General features: G+C 36.9%; 2 protein-coding genes across 6 annotated transcripts; both read right to left on the bottom strand.

Moving 5' to 3' along the window:
* Positions 1 to 1,054: 1,054 nt before the first annotated feature.
* Positions 1,055 to 3,171, bottom strand: LOC110625761 (rRNA-processing protein fcf2). Its single transcript, XM_021771385.2, has 5 exons — positions 2,531 to 3,171; positions 2,394 to 2,454; positions 2,150 to 2,227; positions 1,872 to 1,987; positions 1,055 to 1,415 (listed from the first exon to the last, which is right to left on the bottom strand). Exons 1-5 carry the CDS (start codon positions 2,755 to 2,757, stop codon positions 1,307 to 1,309), a joined length of 591 nt encoding a protein of 196 aa, XP_021627077.1. The 5' UTR covers positions 2,758 to 3,171; the 3' UTR covers positions 1,055 to 1,306.
* Positions 3,172 to 13,315: 10,144 nt separating this feature from the next.
* On the bottom strand, positions 13,316 to 26,424 carry LOC110626726. 5 transcript variants are annotated; one of them, XM_021772777.2, is made up of 18 exons: positions 26,032 to 26,418; positions 24,556 to 24,999; positions 24,074 to 24,473; positions 23,928 to 23,999; positions 23,767 to 23,829; positions 23,466 to 23,660; positions 22,495 to 23,079; positions 21,649 to 22,383; positions 21,038 to 21,319; positions 20,641 to 20,796; positions 20,070 to 20,491; positions 19,216 to 19,690; positions 18,556 to 18,876; positions 16,426 to 17,194; positions 16,210 to 16,268; positions 15,095 to 15,559; positions 14,615 to 14,653; positions 13,316 to 13,712 (listed from the first exon to the last, which is right to left on the bottom strand). In XM_021772777.2, the coding sequence occupies exons 2-18, from the start codon at positions 24,906 to 24,908 to the stop codon at positions 13,527 to 13,529; spliced, it is 5,577 nt and encodes a 1,858-aa protein (XP_021628469.1). In that variant the 5' UTR covers positions 24,909 to 24,999; positions 26,032 to 26,418; the 3' UTR covers positions 13,316 to 13,526. The 5 variants fall into 5 exon arrangements, with proteins under 5 accessions (XP_021628469.1, XP_021628470.1, XP_021628472.1 ...); XM_021772778.2 differs by lacking the exon at positions 14,615 to 14,653 and having other exon boundaries at positions 26,032 to 26,424; XM_021772780.2 differs by lacking the exon at positions 26,032 to 26,418 and having other exon boundaries at positions 24,074 to 24,444; positions 24,556 to 24,796.
* Positions 26,425 to 26,706: the final 282 nt, after the last annotated feature.

The raw sequence follows: 26,706 nt of genomic DNA on the forward strand, positions 1-26,706 counted from the left end.
GAATTTATTTATGAGGGTAGATTTGATCGATCTTTGATGCCTCAATTTATAAGTGGTCTTGCATGTGCTCCTTTAGAGCTGTAGGAGGGAGATCTATGGGTGGTTGAAGCCGTAAGAACTAAAGGAAATTAGTGCCTTTTAAGGTTTTGACTTTTGAGTGCTTAACTCGTTGATGTGGCTAACCACCAAGATTATAGGAGATTGAGATGCCATTAGAGTTTTGTGTACCTCATTGATGTGGTGGTCTGTGTTTTTGGGCACTGAGGCTTCTAGTGTCGTCATAGTGCAGTGTTGCGCTCTCCCCATTAGTGTGCATGTATTGCCTCGTTCTTCCAATAGGACACTTGATTGCAACTCAAGTGCGCGTGAGTTGCAGCCAATTGTGGCGGATGATTATGCAGATTTGGAGAACTCACCCAATTGTGGCGCATGATTATGCAGATTTGGAGACTGCTTGTTTCTGTTTCGAGTTTGAATTTCACCCGATTTTAGTATATGGGTTGGGTTTTTGTTTTCTGTCTAAATTGAGTGTTGTATCTATGTGCTGTTTCCATTTGCCTTGTCTCTTAGACATGGGTTTATAATTTCCACTATCCATGAATCTCCAAATTGTTTTCTGATTAAAAAAAAACATGAATAAAAGAGAGAAAGAAAAGGAAAAGGAAGGCTAGAAGCAGAGATGAGGGAGAAATAAATAAAAGTGAGAAGGTAACTTAAGCAAAAGAAAGGTAAATTGTACCTTTAGAAAGTATATTTTCATTTTTTCCAATTTTAAATAATATTTCTCAAATTTATTCATAATATCAATTAAATTTTTCATGCTAAAAACTAATTAATACTTTATTTAAATAAATGTCCTTAACAAAATTACATTCCTAATAAAATAGGAATTAAATTTAATTAAAATTAATGTAATTAACATATTAAAAGATTTTTATATAATATTAAATGTCTACAAAAGTATCTCGAACTTAATTAGAAATAGACTTTGAAAACCATAAAAATTTACTAAAAAATGAATTTTTTTTATTTTTCAGTTACTGGGTGGAGATGGTTTTGAGAGAGAGAGCCAGAGAATTTGATTGATCAGAATTGTCTTGTTTATCATAATGATGACTACCATAGCAATAACTGCTAAACAATTTTTAATGTTGATACCATAGTCCTGGTTATAGATTATATATAAAAATGCAGTTGAACAACAAATTTCTCTCTCTCTTTCCCTGACCTGTGGTTGCTAGAGCATCTCCATGCATCCTGTTTTACCCTAAAGAAGTAAAACCATTGCTCTGTGCAGCAAAAAGTTCTAGTGCCTTCTTTCTTTGGCTCGCTTCCTAGACTGTCGACCCTTTATCTTCCACTTCTCATTTCCAGCAGGACGGTTTTGTTCTTCTATCTCTCGAACTTTACGCTTCCTGTAACATGATAAAATTAATATCCAAGCAAGATCAGCAATGCTGTATTCAGCATTGGCAAAATAAAGAGGATTTGCAAGTTTGCTTAACATATGGAATTGGTATCAAGCTTACTTAACACATTAATGTAAATTATTGCTGGATTTTGCACAACGAGAACCTTGGACACAGCAAATCTAAAGTTAAAATTGAAAATCTATAGACTAGTCATGCTCATCTGTTCCTTAAAAAAGGGTAAAGCTAACAAGCATCGGTTACCAAGATTTGCTAATATGATGATCTTATTCTTGGTGTATCTCAGATTATCGTTCCTTCTAGATGATAAATCTTTTTCAAAGAGTCTACAATTAAGCATTGCTTCAGATATGTTGTTAATTGATACTTTCTTATCAGTAACATGCATAAATGAAATTATTTTCTCTTGTATACAAGGCAGTGAAGGACTAGGTATCTCACCGGTAAGCTGTGAGAGTACGATCAGACAGCACCTCATCAGCAATGGTTGCCTTCCTCTCTTTTTTAGTTAGCCTACCAGAGAAGAAATCTGTTGATGACTCTACAACTGTGCCAACCTGATGAATTGTCATAACCAAAAGCTTTATCAATTAGCGCAGCAAAATTAAATAAGAATACAGAGGACACCTACAATTAAATAAAATGGCAAATGCTTATCATTGCAAGTCACATCTCTTATTTGTTACATTATCAGCTCTTGATGGACACCATAGACTTACTTGGAAATACTTGGGCAGCGTTTTTGATTTAGAATCACCCTTCTTGTAGTGTCTCTTTGGATCAAGAGCACCCCTCAGCTGCATCATCAATCAAACATCAACTGAAATCAAATACTGCACTACTCAAAACAAAATGAACCAAACTACCAAAACTTGAGGATAATGTCCCAACAGACTCAAATTATGCAGAGTAATTCAAGAAGAAAGCAAAAAACACAGAATAAAATTGCAGGGGATATGGCACCTTAAGTAGCTGGAGATCTTTTTTCAATTCAGGCGTCATAGTAGGGGCAGGCATATCAAACCTAAACACACAATTCAAATTCAGATAAGGGAACTTGGAGCCAAACATTGGCAAATAAATGGAGATTACGAGCATACCAATTTTTCCCAAGTGTATCTTTGGCTTGACTTCTCTGTAGCTTGTTAACCTTTCTAGGATCGTTGGGCGGCACAAATAGCCCGTCAATAAGCTCCGAATTCGGTTTCCAAAGTCCGCTACTCTCAGGTCGGACTTGGGACTTGGTGTTACTAATTTTACTCGAAGATGACAAAGGCGGCAACTTTGGCTCCCATGAGAGCCCAATCAACGGCTGCTTTTCTCCCATACTGACCACAAATACACACTAATCTCAGCAACAGAACAGTTATTCAAAGAGATATGTGAGACCGTGGGAGAGAGATATCCACTTCAGCCAACAATTTCAGCAACAAATCTCATTTCAGCAACCCATTCAGCAACAAATCTCAACCGTTCAAACAAACGTGCTTCGTGACCGTGGGAGACAGAAGCAACGACAATGGAGGAAAAGCACCGCGAGACAGAAGCTGATGAGCAGAGTTGAGGAGAACCGTGAGACAGAGCAGCGGTTGCGATGGACCAGCGTGATTGTGGAGGATCAACAGCGGCGTAACTGAGGATGAGAGGCGTGATGGTGGAGGAGCGGCGACAGCGAGGACGCAGGGCTAAGGGAAGCGAATTTTATGGTTCGAGAGATGAGTGAATGTGTATTATGCAATGGAATAGGGATAGGTTTCACCGTTTGTTTTTATTTTATTTTATTTTTTACTTTTTAATTAAATTATTTAAAATAACTTGAGGGCATTAAAACATTTTATTTTATAAAATATTTTTATTATAAACACTTGAATTAAATATTTAACTAAGGTTACGTTATTGTATTATTTAATTTTATTTGAATCAAATAAGGCATAAGACTTGCGAAAATCAACCCAACAATTTTCTTTCAATTAACAAACAAAATATACATATTTTTTTTTCTGAAACATTATCAAACAAATTATTATTAAAATTTTATCACTAATAAAGACTTGCGTATGTATATTTTGCATGATAAAAAAAAAAAGAATATGTATATTTTAAATTAAACTATCTACTCAGTTTTACTTATGTCATATAATTAAGTCCTGTACTTTTTAACCATTAACATATTAACATTTACGATAAAATATTAATTACACTATGAATATTATAATTACTTACATTTTTATATTTTAAATAATAAAGTGTTTAAATAAGTTATAGATAAACTAAATAATCTAATTTTTAAAATACGGAAAATCAATTCAATAATTGATCATCGAAATAAAACTATATTGCGTTTAGTTAATTTATAAAAAAAAAAAAGCCAGGTGATTGTCGTCCGACGCTTAAAAAATTAAATTGAAAAAAACGAGTGGAATGAGATGTTTTGAACTCAAGAAAAATTGTGTAAGAATGCGTACTTTGACCTTTGTATTCATCTGCTTTTATATTATAAGAAAATGAAGTTAGTTATCGCATTTTCTTAAAATTCGACTAGTATCGGCTAGTGAATATAGGTTTCCGTAATTATAGATGTAACGAGAATCTGCTGGATTGCATTCTCTAACAGTAACTTTCTATGGAGTCTTGCCTGTAGTTGAGAGGGTAAGTCTTAACAAAGAGCTGAGACCTACAGTGTTCGAATCTTTTTTTCCGCTCGTCTTCGATTTTTCATATTCGAAGGTAACAGTTGTAATCACGATTTGGGGCATGTGGCTTGTTTAGATTGATCTTCCACACCTGCGTTGCTTTGCTTGCTCCTGCTCATAAATGACGATTGCCTTGTTTCTAGAGTTGCATTCAAAACTTACCGGCGAAGCCATCGTATAAAAATCCTTCGTCTCCTTCAAATACCAATTTTGATCAAAACTGATATTTGCGCTTTAGAAAAAACTCAACCAACTTTTCTTTCCATTCACACTTCCTTACTTCAAGGTAATTCCTATTTACTTTTCCTTTTATAAAAATGAATAGAAATATCTTCTCTTCTTCTTTTTCTTCCTCTGGTGGAAGTTCTGCCTCAAGCTCCTCCTCAGATGGCCTCCAATTCGTGCTCCGCCACCTATCGTTCAACTAAGGGCGGTCCATGAGAATGAGAGCCCCTAGTTAACGACATCCCTTCCATATTAACTGAGAAGGACGTAGACCACTTACACGATCAATACCACATCTCTCGACAAATCTTCCATGTCTTTGCTCCATCTCCGAATGTTCGCGTAGATGACCAGATCTTTACAGAGGATGCCATCATGGTCTATGAGGAGCAGCTGAAGGCAGATCTTCGGTTTTCCATGAACCCGTTCTTCACCAAAGTCCTTCGTTTTCATAAGTTGTCAGTCGCCCAGTTGCACCCTAATAACTAGAGAATTCTGATGGCTTTCCGATTTATTTGTTTTAACAATAATATAGAGCCGAGCGTTGCACTTTTCTCCTAACTGTACCAGCTGAGTACGCGAAAAAATGAAGAGTTTTAGTTCTTCAACTGGAGAAAATGTCAGACGCTCTTTGATCGGATCCCCTCATCTTTGAAATGCTGGAAGAATAAATTTTTCATTCTCCGCTATTAGGTGTCCAAGGGTTTCAATCCCCTTCGAACGAGGTGGAATGTATATGTGGAGCTGAGAAATGATGGGGCCCAACTATAGAGGAGTGAGAAAGAGGCTTTAGACTTCCTCTAGACAATGGCCATGTCCTAGAAGATAGACATCACCAAGACAGTGAGAAATGTCATTTTATCTTGATAGAGCCATCTTCAAGCGAGCCAGGCTTGGGGTCCTCACTCGCCGAGCCTTTCTTGCCTTAGGAAAAGTACCTCCATGGCTAGTAAGTAGGGTATTTTTCTTTCCAACTTCTTTTATACTTCAAACTGCCTTACTCACTTTTTATTCTATGCAGATATGGACGGATCAAAAAATAAATTCGCCGAGGCTGCCCGTGTTGCTCGAAAAGGCAAGGCTGTTGTTGGAGTGATAGTGCCTCCACCTAAGCGTGCTTGTCACGCTGAGGAGATCGTCATACTTCCTCCTCCTCCTCCCTCTCGTGCGACTGAACAATCGGCTCCCACTCAACCCGAGTCTTCTACGAGAGATACTCCTCCTGTGGCCCCTACTCAAAGTGATGCTCCACAAGAAGAAGCTAGTGTTGGAGCCGCATAGCCTTGGGGTATACAGCACTTGGCATTGGCCTTGACCCGTTCCACTTCCCTTCTCGAGAAGCCCCGCCTATCTATTTTTATTGCGAAGAACGCTCTAAGGCTCGAGGACCGCCACTGATTTAATGAGGTCAAGACCGATAACCTCAATGACAACTGTAACGACCCGGAAATCGGACCGCTACCGGCGCTAGGATTCAGATCGACTTAAGGTCGCCGGAACCCGTAGCAAGCCTACTATGCATCCTGAATACCTGATAAAATCCCATACATGATCATACATTTTCATAAAACTTAAACTTTTTGTATACCAAACTTGGCCTGTGCATGCATCAAAACTGTAAACATAAAAAACCCCATACTAGAGCCCTCATCAAATGCTCTAGTAGGGTCAACATTTCATACATCAAGCTTGGTTCAATACATCTCATCATTTAAAACATTTACATAAAGATCATGTACAAAGGAATTACAATCTACCAATAAGGCCAAGCACAATACTATCCACAATACATTACATATCCACTACTAATCTATTACAAGGACTATACCATCAACCTTGGCGACCTCCCGCACTATCTCTGATCCTGCAAACCTGGGATTAGGGGAAAGGGGATAAGCTACGAGAGCCTAGTGAGCAGAACATAAAACAAATTAATAATTATATGCTCGTATGGAATGCGTCACAGCATAGACAAAACACGTCAAGGATGAACTGACCCAAAAATCCCTCTACTCTGTGCCCGGCCCTCGATGGAGCTCATCAGGACTTCTTTACATACATAAACTGTGTGCCAGGGGCGTAGAATGGCAGCCCTGGTCCTTCATTACATAACATAATATCTAGAGGGCTAATGGGTTGTCCTGTTGTCCATCCACATCAACAACCAATTATGCAATGCGGCATATTCGTGAAGTCTAATGCATCCAACCTATTTCATATACATGATGCATGAACATGCTTAAAACATTTGATTTCTTGAAATAAAAGATTAGTTTAGTTCTACTCACCTCTGGCTGACACTGGAATAACTAACTCACTGCTGGTCACCTCGGTTTCTCAGGTCCGATCCTACACAGGTAGACTCAAATGAGGGACCAAACATACTCTAACATGACTCTAAACATCTCCCCAAAAACCCCCTAAAACATCATAAAACATGCACACAAAACAAGCAAAGGAAGGCTGGGCAGGGGACTTTCGGCGGCAGGTTCGGCGGCCGAAGGTCCCTATAGATCCGAAAGTCAGGCACTTTCGGGGGCAAGGTTCGGCGGCCGAAAGCCTTCACAGATCCGAAAGTCAGGCACTTTCGGGGGCAGGTTCGGTGGCCGAAACTTCCCTCCAAAGCTGAAAGTCCAAACTTTCGGGGACGAGTTTAGGCGGCCTAAAACTGCCTCCACAGGCAGGTTCGGCGGCCGAACATGGCTTCGACAGCCGAACCTGGGTTCTCCAGAATGGCAGAACCCGATTCTGCCTCTCTCATCCAGCCATCCAAAACCTCACAACATGCATTCAACTATTCTAAAACATGCATATACACTCATTCATGCATATAGGGACATAAAACTAGCCTAAAACCCTAACAAACAACACATAAACATACCATTTATCATTAAACTAACATAACCCTAACATTTTACATCTACTCTAAACATGCATTAAACACCCTTAAAACCCTTCAAAACTTACTTAAAATATAAAAGAAGGTGAGGATCTACGCTTACCTCTTGAAGATCGAGAGGAGAGGTGATCCAAACTTGGAGATTGGGAGAAATCGAACTCCGCGGGTCTCCAAGCTTCAAAACTTTGATCTTAGCTTAAAATCTTCAAAACAAAGGTAAAAACTCATTAAGACTTGAAGGAAAACACAAAATCAACTAAAGGAGGGCGAAATCTCACCTATGCCTGAAAATAGAGAGAGAAAACTCGCTCATTTTCGGACAAGGGGGCCTTTTATAGGTGGCTGGCCAGACCACCTTCGGGGGCCAAAGGTGCTTCCGCAAGAGCCCAATGTTCGGCGGCCGAACATGAGGTTCAGCTGCCGAACCTGGCTTTTCCCTCCTTGGTATTTTCTTTCAAAACTCAATTTCTTTCTTCATTAAAACAATAAAAACATATAAAAACATTTTAGAAAACCTTTATTTTACCCTTCTAGAAGTCTCCGACATCTGAGAATTCTGGATTCCAATGGAGATTCCGCCGGAAGGTAGGAATTTCGATGCCGGGGTCTAGCCGAGTATTACAACAACATTATCCATTCCACCATGGAGAGTGCTCTCTGTGCCTACATGGCCATGGAGCAAAACGAGGTCCTGAGGCGAGAATTCGGAGCGCAAGAAACAAACAAAAATCTCCTATAGGAGGAGCGCTCGAGGCTGAAGGCTTGGGTTGATGTGGTGGAGGGCATGATAAAGGAGACTTTGGAGTCAGTAGATAAGCTCCAAGCGAACCTGGATGAGGCCAATGCCTCCAAGCTTGCCCTTGAGAATTGGGCCAAAAGTGTCAAGGATTAAGTGGCTACTCTCAAATGCCAAGTCTATGAGCTGCAGTCTCAAGCAGAAAAGACTCAGGCCGCCACGGATAAAGTGGCTAAACTAGAAGCTGAACTTCAGGAGACGGTGGCCGGGATGGGAAGATGTTTATACAGAATCAAGACTCTTATATATGACTTCTCCTGGATCAACGATATCTTCCTGAACGAGGACGGTAAGGATAAGGATGGATAAGATGAGGAAGGGGAAATTGAAAATAATCCTCCTAACCTGGCTTCTACTGTAATAGCAATAGATGAACCTGTACTAAAAGTTCGGGGGAGGAAACTAATAATGAACCTTTTGTCTTTTAATCTTCATTTTTATCTTTAATGAGAAATCTTTCTTTCTATACTTTTTGTCATTATTTTTACAAAGTATTTATATGCTCGATACTCAACCATAACTTTCGTCCGACCATAGCCAAATAAGACTTAAATAATTTCTAAAAAATTGCTAAAGGATTAATACTCGATCAAAAAGAACTTAGTAATCATTGCCTTTGCAAAAAAAAAAAATAACTAAAATAGGCTCACTAACCAGGCATAATAGCCGGTCACTAGCCTAACTAGTGGGCATAAAATAAATAACTTAAAAAATTTGAAGAACGGAACCAATACCCGGACATGTGGCCGAACGGATACCAGCGTTGTAGCATGAGCATGAAATACCTTAGAGAAATTTTTATAAACGTGAGGCTACCATTTGGTTATTACGCCTGACGGGTGCCTGCCTTGTGGCTTGGCATAAAGTATTTTAGTTAACGAGACTAACAACTGGTCATTGAGTCTGGCGGATACCCGCTTGTGGCATGGCATAAAAAGGCTTAATTAACGGGACTAACACTCAGTTATTGAGCCTGACGAAAACCTGCTTTGTGGCTATGGAATAAACAGCTTAAAAAATAATAATAAACTAAACTTTGCATCCGGTCACAATAACGACTTAAGAATTTTATTAATCGGGATTGACACCCGATCTTTAATCTGGCGGATACTTCCCTTGTGATTTAGGTATGAAATTTCTTTGTAATTTTTATTAATCGGGATTGATACCCGGTCATGAGTCTAGTGGATATCCGCCTTGTGGCCTGAACATAGAATGCCTTAGCAATTTTTATTAACCGGGATTGACATTCAGTCGTGAGTTTGGCAGATACTCGCCTTGTAACCTGAGCATAAATTACCTTAGAAACTTTTTGTGAAATGGGATTAACACCTAGTTGTTTGGCCTAATGAATACCTGCCTTGTAGCCTGGGTATAAAGTGCCTTAGAATCTTTTTGTGAAATGGGATTAATATTCGGTTGGTGGTCTAGCGGATACCCGCCTTGTGGCTTGGGCATAAAATGCCTTAATTACCGGGACTACCACTCGGACGCGGGCTTGGCGGATACCCGTTTTATGACCTAAGCATAAAATGTCTTAGTTAGCGGGACTAACACCCTGTTATGTATTTGGTGGATATTTGCATTGTGGCTTGCCTGGCAGTTACCCGCCTTACGGCGTTTTTCTTGTCTTTACGCTTTCATCCATCCAACGTTTCTCATTTAAACATGAAAAAAAATTTAAAGAATACATCATAGTTTTATTTATGATATTTCCATAAAATACAAACATTCTTTCAAGAATAATTTTAAAAGACTCGGTCATCTAAATTTCAAAACTCAGAATTTGACTTAGGAGTTGAATATCTGTGTCATTCTACCTCTATAGATCCTAATTGCCACTCGGTCCTCCTGCAATTACATGAATAATCCCTACAGATTTATTTTCATCAGGATTGACTGGTCCTTTTACCTCAAGTCCTGACCTCTTTTCTTCTCTGTCTTTTGTAGTAAACTTTCAGAGCGTGGCATCTCTTACCGGTCTCTCAATTTCATCTTTTAGCTCTCGACATTCTTTTGTAGTGTGCCCATTATCCTCATGAAATCGGTAATACTTCGTTCTGTCTCGCATGCCTAATTTGTCCGAATTAAGCCTGGGGGGCCATTTGACCTCTTTGCCCTTTTCCCTGATTCACATAAGTATATGTATCCATGAGTTATTTAATGGGTATAGTTTCTAAACTTACTTCGGTGATTCCTATTACGTGACACTGGATAACTCTTTTCACTTTCATAGCTTTGCTTATCTGATTTTTAAGTCTTATTTTGACTTGTTCTCTTAGCTTCTCTCAGCGCTTGGACTTCATCATTCAGCCTGATGTACTTTTGGGCTTTGTCCATTAACTGTTAGTACGTAGCGGCTGGGTTCTTGATTAGAGAATTCATGAACTTGATATTGCGTGTTCCTTTCTTCAACAGTTCACATGCTATCTCATAATTTAATTCCTCAACTTATTTTGCATCTGCATTAAACCGTGAGATAAAGCTCTTTAAAGACTTGCTCTCTCCTTGGCGGATCTTTCGCAAGTCAAAGGAGAGCTTTTTAAGAGGTATATAAGTAATCAACTTAGATTTAAATAACATAGCGAATTGTGTAAAGTTCTGAATTGAACTTGGGCTTAGACGTTAGTACCATTTTTTAGCCAAACCTATGAGTATTGGTGGAAACACTCGACACAACACAAAATCGTTGATATCTTAGAGCTGCATTGTTGTCCTAAAAAATCACCAGGTGACTTATGGGATTTACTGTTCTGTCATATTTGTCCTAAAAATGTCTCTGCCAAGATCTCTTCTGACATAGATGAGGCATCGTCCAGCCTATAATCCTCATCCTACTCCTTCTAGTACTTTTACATGGCCCATATCAGCTGGATTGCTTTTGTCCGAGTCCTTGGGGTATAGATGGAAGCTTCTTCCCTTATCCTGGGAGCCATGGAGGCCTCCTCCCGACCTCTATACTGCTCAAGAGTGGCTTGTAGCTTTTTTATGTATTGAAGCATCTGCTAATTATTTAGGTTATTTAGATTAGCTTTATTGACCATTGATGGGGTGTTTTGTCCACTACCAGGAGTGGAGGAAATGATTACTCCCTTGTTAGCAGCAGTTCATGAATTGTCAACCATTTTAGAGTATAGAAGAGGAAAATATTGCTTTTTAAGAGAAAATGAAAGACCGATTTCTAATCCAATTGAACAAAGATAAACCAATAGAGTTTTCCGGCAACGGAACCAAATGATGCAGCTGGAATAAAACTGTGTTGCGATTGGTCAATCTGCAAGAAAAAGAAAGTGAAGTGATTAGCGTCTATAGCAGTCACTCCGATGCTCAAGTTAGTGAATTGAAAAAGGGTGAGTGTAATGAGATGCTTTAAACTCAAGAGTAGTTGTGTAAGAATGTGTACCTTAAACTTTGTATTCATCTGCTTTTATACGGTAAGAGAATGGAGTTAATTATCACATCTCCTGAAAATCCGACTAGCACTGGTTAGTGGATATAGGATTCCACGATTATAGGTATAATGGAAATCTGCTGGATTGCATTTTCTAATGGTAACTTCTCATGGAGTCTCGCCCTATAGTTGAGAGAGTGAGTTTTGACGAAGAGCTGAAATCTACGGTGTTCAGATCTTCTTTTCTGCCAGTAGGACTGAATATTATTCGATCAGATTCTTGTCACGTGCCATTGTTTTCAAGTGCCAGCTAATAGCCCTATTTTAGGTGATCGTTGTGCTATATCAATAATCAAATTTGAAGAATTGATAAATATTTTTTGATATTATTTTATATTGTTGATACGATAGAAAATTTGATATATATATGTTAAACATGCAAATTAAATGAGATATATATAGCCAAAAAATAAAGAATTACTTTAAATTTTTTACAAAATTATTAAGATTTTGAAAATAATTAAAATCATACAACACATTGACATAGGTTTACTATTCTTGCCAAGACTCGTCTAGTATGATGGCAAAGCATATATATATTGAGCCTAACACTCTTCTAGTATGATGGCAAAGCATATATATTGAGCCTAACACTCCGAGATTGAACTTTCTTTACAATTTCTTTTTTTCCATATTCAGCATTAAAATAGTAGAAAATTAAAGCATAAATTATATTTTAATTTTTAAATTTTAATATAAATAATAATTCATCTTTGTAATTTTAAAATTCAAACTAATAAATTTTTATATATTTATTTTATATAAATGGAAGGTATTTTCATCCATAATTCCATCACAAAGTAAAAATAAATATTTTAAATAACTAAAATGCCCTCATAAAAACTTAAATCATTTTTAATATAAATAAAAATTTTATATCATATAAACTACATTTTAATCCCTAAATTTTAGTGTAATTGACGAATCAATCTTTATATTTTCAAATTAAATTCTTAAATCTTTTAATATTTAATCCGTCTGAAATTAAAGTTATTCCATATATTATTGAATTAATAGATGGTCGAATTTTTTTAAAAAATATAATTTCTTCCTAAAATATTCTTTATAAAAGTTTACAACTATAATCTACTTAAAAATTATTTAATACCACTTAAAAATAGTTAAAATCATAAGTATTTTTTAAAAATTTTAAAATGACAAGTATTAAAATATTTTAATACATAAAAATTGAAAAATAAAAAGTGTTAAAAATTAATTAAATGAAATATTATAGATAAAAATTAACGAAAATTTAAGTATTTTTTTAAATAAAAAATAAAAATCAAAATGTTTAAATTATAATATAACAGACTCATCATAAAAATATGTACCATATTAAAAATACAGAAATCGATCTATTAATTATATTAAAATTTAAAAACTCAAGAGTAATTTATTCATTTAAAAAAAATAATAAAAATATTTCTAAATTTTTAATTAAAAATAAATAAAAAAACTTTTAATTTAAACAGATTAATTATATAAAAATTTAAATATTTAATTTTAAAAATACATAAATTAATCTATTAATTATACTAAATCAAAATGTAATTTATCAAAAATTAAATTTTTATAATACAAAAACTTATAGTATTATAAATTAATATTTTTATATTTTAAATAAAAAACTATTTTTATTTATTTCTAGTGTTATGATTAAGTAATAAAGATAAATTATTTTTTTACATATTTTAAACTACATTTATAACAAAATTATTTTATGCGAAAAAAATAATAGCATTTATTTCTTTATATATGTAATTTTGTTTGTCTTTTTTCGCATATACATACACATACGACAATTGATCAGCCACGGGCAAATGGTAAAGAAGAAGGCACATTCAGCAAACAGAGCTGCCATATCTGTACATCACACAATTAGACACAACTAGTTACAGGCTTAACTAAGAATGCAGCTTACAAATTCTAGCCAATAAAAGACTATGATACAATAACTTAGGGCACTTTCTGAGAAACCTGATTCCATTCCCAATACCTCTGATGAATATGAAATGAAACAAATTCAACCTTCCTACAGCAACGATGCACTCATGGGATTGGCAAATAAATGTTTACGGTATACTGATTTTGATTCTCTGAAGCTGCTACCAAGGAGAGTTCCTAGCAGGGCAGGGGACCCACTTGATGTAGATTGATGCATCTTTCTCACAATCAGGTGCTTATCCAAAATCATTAATTCCATCAGACTCCGACAGCTCTACAGATGTTAGAAGCACAAACACTAAACATCAATGATGAATCAATTTAAAGCCCAGGACAGGAGTTTCGTCAACATCAACAGTTGCATAGGTAGATAAATTCATAGTTCCAACAAACTCCGACAACAATGAAACCCAAGGCCTTCAACAGAATCTTCTACCATTCACTACGTGAAACCAGACTAGAACATCTAGTGAAACCAGACTAGAACATCTAGTAAAACCAGCAATTGCAAAGCAGCAACCATACATGGTCGCAATCGAATAACACTGCACATTTTTAATTATTACTAACAAAAATATATCTAAATACGAAATACAATAATATATCATTTTTATTATTATGTTTAAAGAAATTATTAGTTTTATAGTATTTTTAATATTTATTTAATATTGTACAGGTTAAACCTAGTTAGACCTTGGTTGCATCTTAAATTTTTAACCCTTTACCTTCACGGTTTATTGACTAGGCCAGTTTTAAACTGGATTAAAGATACATTGTGTTAAACGACTCGTAATTACTGATATACAATTCCAAGCTCTAAGGGTGCTGCCACATATGGAAAACAAAATTGTTCAAAGCCCCATTCCATCTGTGTCATAAAATTGCAAGGTCTCTAACACTCCAAGTTCAAGAACGCAAGCTAGGCAAAATGATCAGTGAGTAGATAATTCATTTTCAGGGAGAGCACACAATTATCTTAATAGAAAATTTGTCCATAGTAACTACTGCCGAGAGATTTCATGGAAGGAGGAGCAATAATTGTTTGAAATACTGCACACTACTCATAAAGCAGATGCCAGACATTTCAGGCCTAAGCTAACAACTCAATACTCCCCTCAAAACCCCCAATTCTTTCTCCACTGCCAAAAACTTAAAACAAGGAACACAATAGCATACCTGGGGATTCAATACTCCAATCTGGCGGATAATGTCGTTCTGTCACACAAAAAATTAAGGGAAAATGTAGTAGAATAAGGAGAGGAAACATTGAAGTTCTACTTAATAAACTCCAAAAGCAAAACTTTCTAATTTAGAAAATTCCTATTACAGTAAATAAATAAATATGGCTGTAAGCGCCATCCATATAAAATTGGCCAAAAAAACTACATAAATCAAACAAATTCACTGGTGCAAATATTCTCGAAGTTGTATAAGCACAAAACAGGAATATCAAAAGTCTATTCCGAAGCCAAAAAAAAAACCAAAAACAAATTCTACAAGTGAAGTTCCAATGATAATTTTGCCACCTGCTATGATAATATCTTGTGATAGAATATTGCAAAAGGTTTCACATACAAAGAGAAGACTATGCAGTATTTAGGCTACAAACAAATTACTGTTTGGATGTCTAATAATCAGGAAATGAGAAACATGTACCTCTAATATCCCAGGATTTTGCATCACAATACCAAGAACACGGCGAACAAGTCCATCATAGACAATTTTGTTAATGCTACCATCTCCATTTATCCATGGTAATATCGGCACACGTAATTCATTTGAGGAGAGTTTACATGTTTCACTATCATTATTTTCCAGCTGCAAGCTCCCTTCATGTAAATTGCCTTTTTCAGTCTCAATTGAGGGCACAGACTCTTCAGGAAGATTAAGAATCGTAACTTTGTGCACATGACTATTGCTCATGGTAGCTTCTCTCTGTGAAGTAGAACCAACTACATCATAGCCTTCAGAATGGGAGATTGAAGGACCGTTCTCATTTCTCTGCAAGGATTTTATCATTGATGGTGGATCAAGATCTTGATGGAGACCCACCGGCGAGGTCAAAAAGTACTTGGAATTGTATAAAGCATCAACAGCATGCACAGTGTCATAAGCATTGACCTGCACGGTAACGGAGCACATTAGAAATTTCTTGGAGTCTGAGCTCAAATCATCCAAGTATTCTATTAAACATGTAGCCATTAACATATAAATGGACCAGCAATAACAAGAAATACAAAGACTACGAGAAACTAGGATGTCAAAAGAATAAAGTATCCATTAAGTAAACGGTTTTATAAATTAAAATAAATATAAAAGAAAGAAATGTCACAAAACCTTCCTTTCCTCTTCCTAAAATAAAGGTAAAAATCATTTGGGCAGTCATATTTTGCCGCACATCCGCCTATGTTGGACAATACAGTGCGAATCCATATTCACAATCTCAAAACAGTGAAACCGATATTGACAGGCTAAATTGACTGACACAGGCACTTAAAACCATGCACTCAACTGCCAAAGTCTGATTACAAGAATGTCTACTTTGCCAGGTACTAGTCCAGTGAGCTAGCAGTATTAAAATTAATAATAAAAAAATAGAAAATAGGACAGGAAAAAGGAAACATAATGGAGGATGAACCAGCAAAAGATGTTGAAAGTGGGAATCCAACCACCTATGCATGTATGTGGCATTCAGGCAGGCATGCCATTTTAAATATATTTTACAATTATAACTAATTTAGATTAACTTATAAATCAAGAATAAAACTAACCTTCAACACATATCCAAATGCTTGGAGCACATCAATTATGTGTTCATGCACATTTTCACCTGCAAGGAACACCTTCAAATATTCAAATGGTGCAATCTAGAAACAAGTGTCACTATTTTTAACTTGAAATATAAGTCTCTATTATATCTATTAATTTATTTTTCAACTTCTTTTTTGGGTGCGGGGAGGGGTGAGCTTGAGTTGTAGAGTGCATACCCACAGATTGGGAAACTTCTTCTAAACTCAAACCTTGGTCACCAGCCTTCTGAATGGCCATGAAAACAGTCCTAAATACATCAGGACTGAAAAGACTTGCTTGTTTTGGATCAGAGGGTTTCAACATCAGGTATTCTGCATAACCTACCATTGCTTCCCAAGGTGACTCACTAGACCATCCTGCTGCAGGATCAATGGCATCAAAATTGGGGAATTCTGGAGCACTGTCACGTTGTAATGAACTAGAGCTAATTTTCTGGCCCAAAGTATCTTTGACCTTATCATTCCGATGAAGTTCATCCACACATCTCCCCCCATCTTTGAACAATTCTACAACATTAACTGTCGTATGTTTTGCACGATGCACAAGCACTGATACACCAGGAAAGCCCTTTTCTCTGCGAGAAATGAGTTCACTGTCGGCCAAAGATCTCATTTTCTTAGACTTGTCACCATCACAAAGGTCATCATCCTCAACCCTACGTTTTAAGCTTCTTAAGTCTTCAGCTTCTCCCACGCCTTCATCTGGCACACATGGAGATATTGATAATTCATCAGAAGAAACTAAAGAAAACAACTGAAGGATATTGCCACACTGCAAATCTGCAGTAAGATTAATTCCCCTTTCTGTCAGATCTTTTTCTCTTTCATGGAGCCAACCCGAAAATTTAGCAGCTTCTTTTCCAGTATTAGACGGGAATGGAGATTTAGATATACTTTGCATGAATTGTTGGGACAACATAAAAGGTTGACCATCATCACCCCCAATCTGCAAGGAGCAAGTGTGTTAATCTAAACATAAACACAAAACAAAAATTATAATGGATGTGGCAGTGGTCAAGAAGGGAAATCAGAATGAATTAAATCAACAAAGGGTGTAGGTAAACATAAATTAAACAATCAAGTACCAGCTTACTGGAGACCAGAAAGTGAATTTATATGTAAACTATAACCTAAATAAGATAAAGTTCCATGAGCCACAAGGCTGTTTCCAACTAGAGAAACCATACTGTATCACCATTAAGCAAAATAACATTGATTATGAATTTTAAGCATACTTCACATCTCACTTAGAGACCAACTTAGGCACTCAAGTATCAATCAGAAGTACAGCAAGAAGATGCTGTCCCGAAACACAATCAGTTTAAGGAGCAAAACATTTTTAAAAACCATAGGTGCAGACATTCTGGCATAAAATAAAATATGCTAGTTAACATTGAGCTGAAAGTTTGGCATGTCCATGTCTGGAATAAGTATTTAGATTGCCCATACAAGAAATTTTGCTCAACTAAATTCAACTATTTACATTTGGTATCAGGGCAAAATTCTATCTAACCAACCTCATGCAAGGCATAAAAATCAGCTTCACAGTGACCTCTATGCCAACATTTTAAATAGATGGAAAACTATACAGTGGGTTTCCCTTCAGGCAACTGCTATTAAATTCGATTGAGTATATAGGGGTTCCTTACACGTTAGCTGCACATCATGCATCACATATAAGCACTGGTTAACAGACTGAAACAGCTCATGAAGGAAACATGTACTTGCTAAAGCACGATAAGGCCCCTGCCTGAAAGTAAGATGACATGATTTGATGCCTCAAGGCAACTCATCCAGAGATTAGCATATTTGATTTCACCACTTAATACTCGAATATTTTACAGTTTATCCTATATCCAGCAAATTATTGCATAAGGGAGAAATATGCTGAAAACTGGTCATGCCAAATCATGAGATTATTGTCTCATTTAGAAATGCAGTGCAGAAATTTTGATCATTATTCACATAAATATAAGGAACTTTGAAAAAATCTGGACAGGCACCTAATTTTTTATCACATGCAAATTTACCATAGCCCATAGGAGATCTGAGTATAGTCAGTAGCAACTTGAGATAGAATAAGAAATTAAAATATTCATGAAATGGTGCAGGTTAAGAGAAGATACAGCCATGTGGAAAGTCATATAAGATGAGTAAATTACATAAAGACGTTATTTCAACAGGAAAGAGCACTAGCTTAGGATTTCTACCATGCAGCTGACATGTATCATTTTGAGACTGTAACACATGCGTAGATCATTAGAATTGCCTGCAACAAAAGGAAGGATTAAAGAATAAATGCTTTACCATTATTTTCTTCTCCCTGAGGTAGCTAAAAGCTGCAAAAAGATCGCGTTCTGAATAACGTCGCAGAGTTTCTGCTAGATGATTTTGCAATTCTGGTGCCCCTGAGGTGCTCAAGAAGACAAGCTTCAAAAGCTCCACTGCATTTGAAACTGCCAGTGAGCTATGTACTTGTGTGCCAACTAAAGTTCCTTCATTTAAAGACTTGATAAACTTCTGACGAAGGCGACGCCGCCTTGATCTTTGTGAAGATATTCCTTGGCCATCTTTTTGGATTCTTTCATTAACACTACTAGATGAAACCAATCCAGATTCCACATAGCTCTGCAATAAAAAGTGACGTAGCCATCCAACTCAGAAAAATAATTGATACTGATTGGATATTCTCATAGGACTAACATTTGAAAAAACAATGGCAGTAGTTAAAATGAAATGCAAGCATAAATGGCCATGTATATTCACATGATTTTATAATAAAATATGGATTGGATTCAGTATTCACGGAAGCAGGGCTATAACCATTATAATACAAAACTGCGAGACCTCTAGAAGTAAACCCTACCAAAAATAATTTTTGGTCTTAACTTACAGATGCCATTTATGTATATAGAATGAAAGTTTGATGGAAGAAGCATTTGATGGAAGAAGCATTGTCAAACTTACATATCCTCCAACGTTTGAGTTTAAATTGCAGAACTCTTTAGAAGCATTTCCAACTCTTGTAGAATCCTGAAAATTAGCCTTCTTCTTATATGACAGAACACATTCAAAGGTTTTCTTGATAGTCTCATCACTGAAGTCATCCCACCGCTCCTCAGAACCTGCTTCTCCAGCATTTTGAACACTATTGGAAAAACTATCAACACCTTCACTTGTTGAACATCGCATAAGAACTCTGCCCCCATTGTTGTTAAGAGATGCACTCTGGGTTTTCTCCAGGTACTTTGCGTATCTTTCACTTAGCATGGTACAGAGTTTCATAAGAGTTTTTCTAAATTTTGTATTTTTCTTCAGTAAATGCATTCTTCTAGAACATGTCATTGGAGGAGCTGGTAGGTCAGGAATTTTTTTCCATTCAGCTTTGTGGATCTTTGCCCCAAGAACTGCACGGTGTCTTGCATAATGGACTAACAGTTGCCTGTAATAGCATAATCAACAGGATCAAAAGGAAGGAACTAAATGATATACTCAAACACAAAAGAAAATGTCTCTATCTCTTCCTTAAAAAAAAAAAAGAATAATCTAAATTGCACTCAGATAAACCAGGCAGAGCATGTGTAAGAAGGATGTAAAAGAAAATCCAGAAAGTTCCACAAAAAATTGAGCTTTCTCTAATTATATGCTCAATATCTTCATGTCTCCCTGTAGAATCATCTGCCAGCAAGGGCAACTTCCATCATGGGAGGCAGCCTACAGGACCAACTGCTGATGATTTTATTGTTACACAACTTAAACAGTGGGTCAACCATGGAAACAGGGCAATTGTGCTTATGATCCAAAGGGCAGTTTCCTCTTACCTATCATCTGCATCAGTCCATGAAAACCTTCTTTGGCGTGTTGACCGAGACTTTGAAAAAGCATACTGGCTTAATACAGAATGACATTTTGTACTTTGATTTGATCCTGGTTCTTCCGCAGATTCTAGATTATCACCCTCATGATGTGCTGCCAAATGGTCTTCATTTTGTTCTGAAGGGGAAACTTCTTGTTCCTCCATGAATTGGTCAATGATATCAGGTAAATTCACAGATGCATCCTCACTTAACTTTTCTTTCACACCATCACCTCTTCCACGCTTTACTGAGCTTGATTCTAAAGGTCTCTTTCTTTTTCTAGAAGGGAATTTCTTTTCTGGTTTCTGCTGGTCTTCATTGGCATTCACAACACCCTGAAATATATTCAGACTTCGAAGGTGCTTACTATAATAGGCACGAAGCACCTGCATAATGCATTCAAGTTAAGGTACAATTGGGAAGGAAATTATTTTCTAAACAAGAAAGTAGTTCAACCCATTGACTGGCCGCAGAATTAAAACCAAATTAAGCAATAAGCTACGTGACAGGGAAAGAACACCACAAGCACACTAACCTGCTGCAAGGAAAGATTAAGATCACTAGCAATGTTTACACACTCTTCACATGAAATTTTTTTGTTCAAATCATCCTTTGCTATTCGATTTAGGAGCTCAGTGCGCTGCTGAGCAGACATAACCCGAATAGAGGTCCAAAAACGAGGGTGGAAAACCTGTAAGAAGGAAGATAAACACCAAAACTCATTTCAAGCTTGTGGTGATCTGAAAAGTTTACATATAAGAGGCACTGCACATTATCACGGCATTAATTGCCACATACGACATAAGAAATGGATCAAAGGCATATAGTAACCTTTCCGCTTATGAATGATGGATCTATATCACAATTTGACTCTGGCACCTTTAATATAATTCACCAGAGGAACAACTTTGCACAAGTCATTAAACACATACCTCAGGAACAACAGATCCAGGAAATGCATGTAAAGCAGCTTTTGGAACAGCAGCAGCATAACAGTACTCCAAAGTTTTCCAATATTCATCAACAGCTTCTCCATTTGATAGGGTAAAATCATGTCTGATTCTTGGGCGAAGATCAAGAGATCTTAAATTAGATGTTGGGACCATTGATAACGGTTCTTCTAGGTAAGGTCTAAGCTCCAGAGCATGCATAAAAGTCTCAGGAACACTTTTGGATCCATCCTCTGAATGTGCATTTCGTATCAAACGAATCAACTACATCATAGAACCGATGATGAGATGATATAACTGACATATAAAATCATAAAAGCCCATTTATCTAATATTATTTAAACTGAAAGCAATTCCTATTGACCAGGGATGAGATATGAAAAAATTTAGGCACATTGATCACTTGGGAACTGTTTGAATTTACCCAGCTAAAGACATGTCAGTTTTCAGTCATATAAAAGATAGATCATAGGACGAAGACTGAAAGGACAGTGGTCAATAATTTAGAATGGATAAAAAAATTGTAATTATACAATTGACCCGCTTACATAATACATAATTAGGTCATTTGAACAGTGACCAAGAATTTATACCTTTAGTCGTCGTAAAATGTCAATTATCAATGACAGTCTCCCAGTTGCCTGAGTATCCATCAGCTGTTTATATTCTTCAACAGGAAGATCAGATAGACACAAACCACTCTTGCTCTTTGCAATCATATCACCGCATTTGTTATTAGTCCCTACCACCTTCAGGAATAGCTCAATTGGAACAGCCTTCAGAGCCACTTCAAGTGCAAGAAACTTGTAAGCACGCTCACATGGGCCAGTTAATAAAACATCATTCCATCCAGGAAAACTACTCAGGTAACCCCACAAAAATTTATGCAGCAGTTTTGCACGAACCATTTTTGCCAACACAAAACCATTGGCACGCATAGCTTCTGCTTTAACAGCTTGTTCATCTGAACCCCTACGAATCTGAGTTCTCATGACACCATTCAGTACAGGAATTGATTCCTTAATCTGCAACTTGGATAATGCCTGAACACGTATTTGTTTATCAAAAGACCTAAGTCTATCATGAATTTCACCAAGTAATTCGGGAGGAAAACTCTGAATAGATGGATGCAGAACAACCACAGTAGGACGCCTGCTGGTACAGTTCGTGACAGCAGGAAGCTTTATATGCACACATCTGCATTGTCCTTGTTGTTGAAGCTTGTTTAATATCCGGTCAATAGTCTTCCTGTCCATTGCTGTGTCCTTGTCCTTCTCAAAACTCACAAGCCATCTTTGAAGCTCAGCTTTCAACAGGAATTTCTCATCCTACAGATTTTTTTTTACAAAAGAAAATGACATTTTTCAGAAAGGAAAATACAGAAAATAAAAGAGTTAATTTCTTAGTAACCCTTCAATAAAGTGAATGAAAGAGAGCACCTGTAACCTTTCAAGTATCCTCTGCTCCCTCAAGGCACCATCAGTAGTTAAAGGCATGTGTCGAGAAGATGATCGAGAATCAGGTAGCTTTAATAAAGTAGCTTCTGACAAACATGAAGCAGAATTTGGCTCTATTTCTGTACTTCCTAAATTATGTTTAGCATTGGAAACACCATCCACTGATTCATGAAGAAACTCTGGCACCTTGTCATGACAGGTTAGCTCATGGTTAGTCGGACCATCCTCAGGGGAGTCTTGAGATAGTTCAGCATTTTTTCCCCTATTATTCAGTTTAGCAGAATCAACTTCAGAAGTGGAAGGATTGTACTCTCGCGGGGCTTCTGTTGACCTGTCCAGAACATCATGATTGCCCACACTCAAAGTAGAAATGTTAATTCCACCAAGATCAATTTTTGATTGATCTAGAAATGCGTTTGACTCATTGGTATTAGAATCAGAAGTCCAAACTCGAAAAGCTACGGATTTTTTATGGTTTTCTGCCTGCACATGCATCTGAAACCTAGAGAACAAATTGTGCAACCGAGAATCACTTCTTTTCCTATCAATTCCAAGCCTCTCACATACCTGTCCATATCAACATTATATGTAACAAATTTAACAGCTAGAGAGATGGGTGCCATCAAATATAGCTACTACATATCCCTATAATGTACGCGCAATACATAAAACAGCACTCAGAACTCATATTAGAAACAGGTACCACATAAAATGACAAAAACAATGTTGTCTCTGCAAGGGAAGACACAGCATAACCTTATACATGCAAACAAAGTAAGGCACTTCAAAGCTAGGGCCAAACTAAATGTGCTGAAAAGCACAATGAAATCATTTTGAGTAGTAACAAAGACAAGAAGAATCATCCAATATAGATATTTCTTGATAAAAAAATGTATTTTAGATGAAACAACTAGCAGATTATTGACAATGCAGTGAAAAGTACAATTATCTACCTCAATAACAGTAGCTCCTTCTGTTCTTTTGGCATCAATAATATCATAAATTTGATGGTCAATAGGAAGTTCTACAAGCTGCTCAGTTTGTTGAAACCTTCTTCCAAACTTCATTTTTTCTTTGTGACACCCAAGAGGTTTGTTCTCAAAATTACTTGGAGGAAACTTCTTCAACAAACGTAAGCAACGTTCGACCTATCAAAAGTAGACCACAAGAATTAATGAAGCAAACTCAATAAACTCCCTGTACAAGCCCATGTAGAAGCATTCTTTTCAAAGAGGATTTTTTTTTTCAACACACCTTTTCGTTCACTTTTGCATCAAACTCCTCAACAATGCCAGCATCCTTTAATCTCCGACATATCTAAAAGTACAAAGTGCAATTAACAATACAATGAAAACAATGAGAGAACCAACAAATACAAAAACATGCTGTGCGGTTGAACACTATTAAAAACTTACATTTCTCCAAGCTCTGTGCCCTGAAGTTCTAGTATAACCAAGAACCTGTTTGATATCTGAGACGACAAGGACCTTCGGTAACCAAATAATCAGAACAATCCGAAATGTTAACTTGTACTGTTTAAAAACTCAAAAACAAAATTTACCTTATCATTGGCTTCTTCAAGTTTATCACAAATTGCCTTCATTGCGGGTAAAAAATCTTTTATAAGAACATCATCTTTAGAAGGCTCTCTCTCAAAACCATCTCCACCTACATCAGTTTCCTCTACATTCCCAGGACCCCCAAAATTGCGTTCTTTTATGTTAATCTCAAGTCTTTGTTGAACACCTAAATGCTTTGCATAACGGGGTAGATATATCAAATTGGTACTTACAGTCGAACTGCTCTTAGTCTCCCCTTCACAGTCAGCTTCTTTTGTCTTCACAATAACAGGTTGTCTCACAATCAATTGCCGGCACTCAAGGTTCTTAACACTATAAAAGAAGTAGTTCCCTTCAATGCCGAATTCTTTCGCTAGTTGATTTTGTGTTATTCCATTTGTCCTTCACCCATTAATGAACATCATATTTTGCTATTTTTCAACAATAAAACTTATAAAGAAAAATAGGAGCAAGGAAAGCTCACCTAACAACAGCAAGCCGCTCAAGAGTGCGACGCTGGAGAGGACCAATGCCAGAAGAAGGAATGTCATAAAGGCCAACAAAGCAATCCCTAAGATGCTCATTAGCCACAATCTTCAAGTTGAGCTTCTCAGCATCTTCAAGCCGCCGAATTTCGGGGTCAGTGGCGCTACAGGGAGTCTCTTTTCCAGAGACAAAGAACTGAAGAGAAGAGATAGATATAAGGTTGGACCAGAGATATTCTTTGAGGGAGACAGCAGGTGTGGGAGTTAGGGTAGACCAGAGGGAGGAAAGCAAAAGTCCAGTTGAGCCACGACAACAGATTTCCTCGAGAGCTGAAGAGATGAGAGTGTCCATGGGGGCATGTGGAGCAGAGTGTTTGGCCTGTGAGAAAATTCACTCTCGAGATAGCTTTCTCAGGAAAATTTTAATGGCCGCATGTGAACAGCTGATGCAAAACAAGAACGGGTTAATGCTATCAACAACTAGCAAAAATCAAACTGTAATGAACAACTAGTATGCTAGCAATTTCCAAATATAACACCAAACTACATTTACCAGAACCAAAATTGCCACTCTACAATTTAAACAAACTGCCATGGATTAATTTCTAATGATTAAATGCAAATGGAGTATACTGTTAAATGCATGAAATTGAAATCCATTTTGTTTCACAAAGCTAAAGGTGCCCAATTTGGAAATAAAATGGAACGAAAGCAAAAACAACAATATAAAATGAAAGCATCAAACAGGAACGAATTCAGACCTTATCCGACTGAGAAAACAATAAAAATTAATCACAACTGCTGCTAATTTGGGAATAGTTGGAACCTGATTTACTAGTTTAAAATTGAAAAGCAGCAAAGATGGACATATTATGAACTCATCAGAGCGTGGAATAGACAAGCTATGCTTCTGCGAAGTAACAACCCTGGAACCGCACAGTATTTTAATTTCAATACTGGTACCCGTTTCAAATCCGTTTAATAATACACGCATACTGCCCCAACCCGATTCTTCTATTTCAATAGCAAAACATTTTAGAATTCAGGTATCCGAACAGGAATACCAAAACCAAAAGTATGCAAATAACACCTGAAAGTTTAAAAATAATTAAACAAAATAAGGTCATGCACACCCAGGGAAGGAGACTCGTTCCACCCGCACACCAATTCATAAACAGGGCATTGCATTATGTTATGCAGTAACAAAAAAGTTCAATCCAAGTTGACGAAAGCACAGCAAGAGTCAGTGATGATATATTTTAAGGCCCTGATTAATGACCAGAAGAAAAATCATGCACCAAACTCAATATATTAGGGGATAAGTCCCTGTTAATTAATGATTAAGTTTAAAACAGTTTGCATAATCCTCCATTGAAAAGTTTAGACTATGATAACATAGAAATTTAGCAGTAGCCAGAATTGATAATTTGATATCTTCTAATTAGCAATGGCTCACAAACTCACAATGGCCTTACCACAATTCTAGTGAGTGATTGATGATATGGCTGTTGGTGGCTGCGATTTGCTTCGCCGTCGACCCAATGGTGGCGCTGCTGCTGCTTCGATTAAAATGGTGGTTGCTGGTGAAGCAGCTGGATGCTGAAGCAGAAGATGGTTACACCGATGGGAAGGGCTGAAGGAGAAGGGACGAGCGATTGGTGGCTGTGAAGCGGGAAGGGCTGTCTGCTCTGGAGAGTGGGAAAGGGGCTGAGTGTCGGCTGTGAATTTGGGAATTTTCGAAATGGATTTGGGGATTTTCGAATTAAGGAAGAAGTGTTCTTTGCCCTCTGGGATTGCTGGAAAAGGGGCGGAAAGGTTTGCCAAAAGTAGAGGTCGTTTTTTGAAATCCTTAACAAACCGGACCGGTTCGTATGATTTTTTGTACGGGTTAATGCTGGTTCGACTAATTCATTCCGAATCTCTTTCTTAAATGCTTCGGATGCAGAACCAAACTGAGTTTAAGTCAGTTCCAAATTGAATCACCGGTACAACTCGGGTCCAAAGACTGATCAATGGGTAGAAACCGGAGGCGGTCGGAAAGAGGTGTCACAAAAGATCGTTTTGGCATTGTTGCTGAGCTGTTTATGAGAAAAGTGTTTTTTTAATTATTATTTTTAAAAATATTTAAAATATTTTTAATATAATTTAAT

The sequence above is a fragment of the Manihot esculenta genome, chromosome 11 (assembly GCF_001659605.2).
Source record: "Manihot esculenta cultivar AM560-2 chromosome 11, M.esculenta_v8, whole genome shotgun sequence".
Classification (NCBI taxonomy): Eukaryota; Viridiplantae; Streptophyta; class Magnoliopsida; order Malpighiales; family Euphorbiaceae; genus Manihot; species Manihot esculenta.

Bases quoted from the DNA above. Each gene is read 5' to 3' on its own strand.
- LOC110625761 (XM_021771385.2), bottom strand. From the start codon at position 2,757: ATGGGAGAAAAGCAGCCGTTGATTGGGCTCTCATGGGAGCCAAAGTTG. The intron at 2,455-2,530 runs GTATGCTCGTAA...TTGTGTGTTTAG, and splicing joins GATACACTTGGGAAAAATTG to GTTTGATATGCCTGCCCCTA. The intron at 1,988-2,149 runs GTAAGTCTATGG...ACAATTCATCAG, and splicing joins CGCTGCCCAAGTATTTCCAA to GTTGGCACAGTTGTAGAGTC.
- LOC110626726 (XM_021772777.2), bottom strand. From the start codon at position 24,908: ATGGACACTCTCATCTCTTCAGCTCTCGAGGAAATCTGTTGTCGTGGC. The intron at 23,080-23,465 runs GTAGATAATTGT...TGATATGGACAG, and splicing joins AAGGAGCTACTGTTATTGAG to GTATGTGAGAGGCTTGGAAT. The intron at 17,195-18,555 runs GTAAAGCATTTA...TGCTCCTTGCAG, and splicing joins TCAGGGAGAAGAAAATAATG to ATTGGGGGTGATGATGGTCA.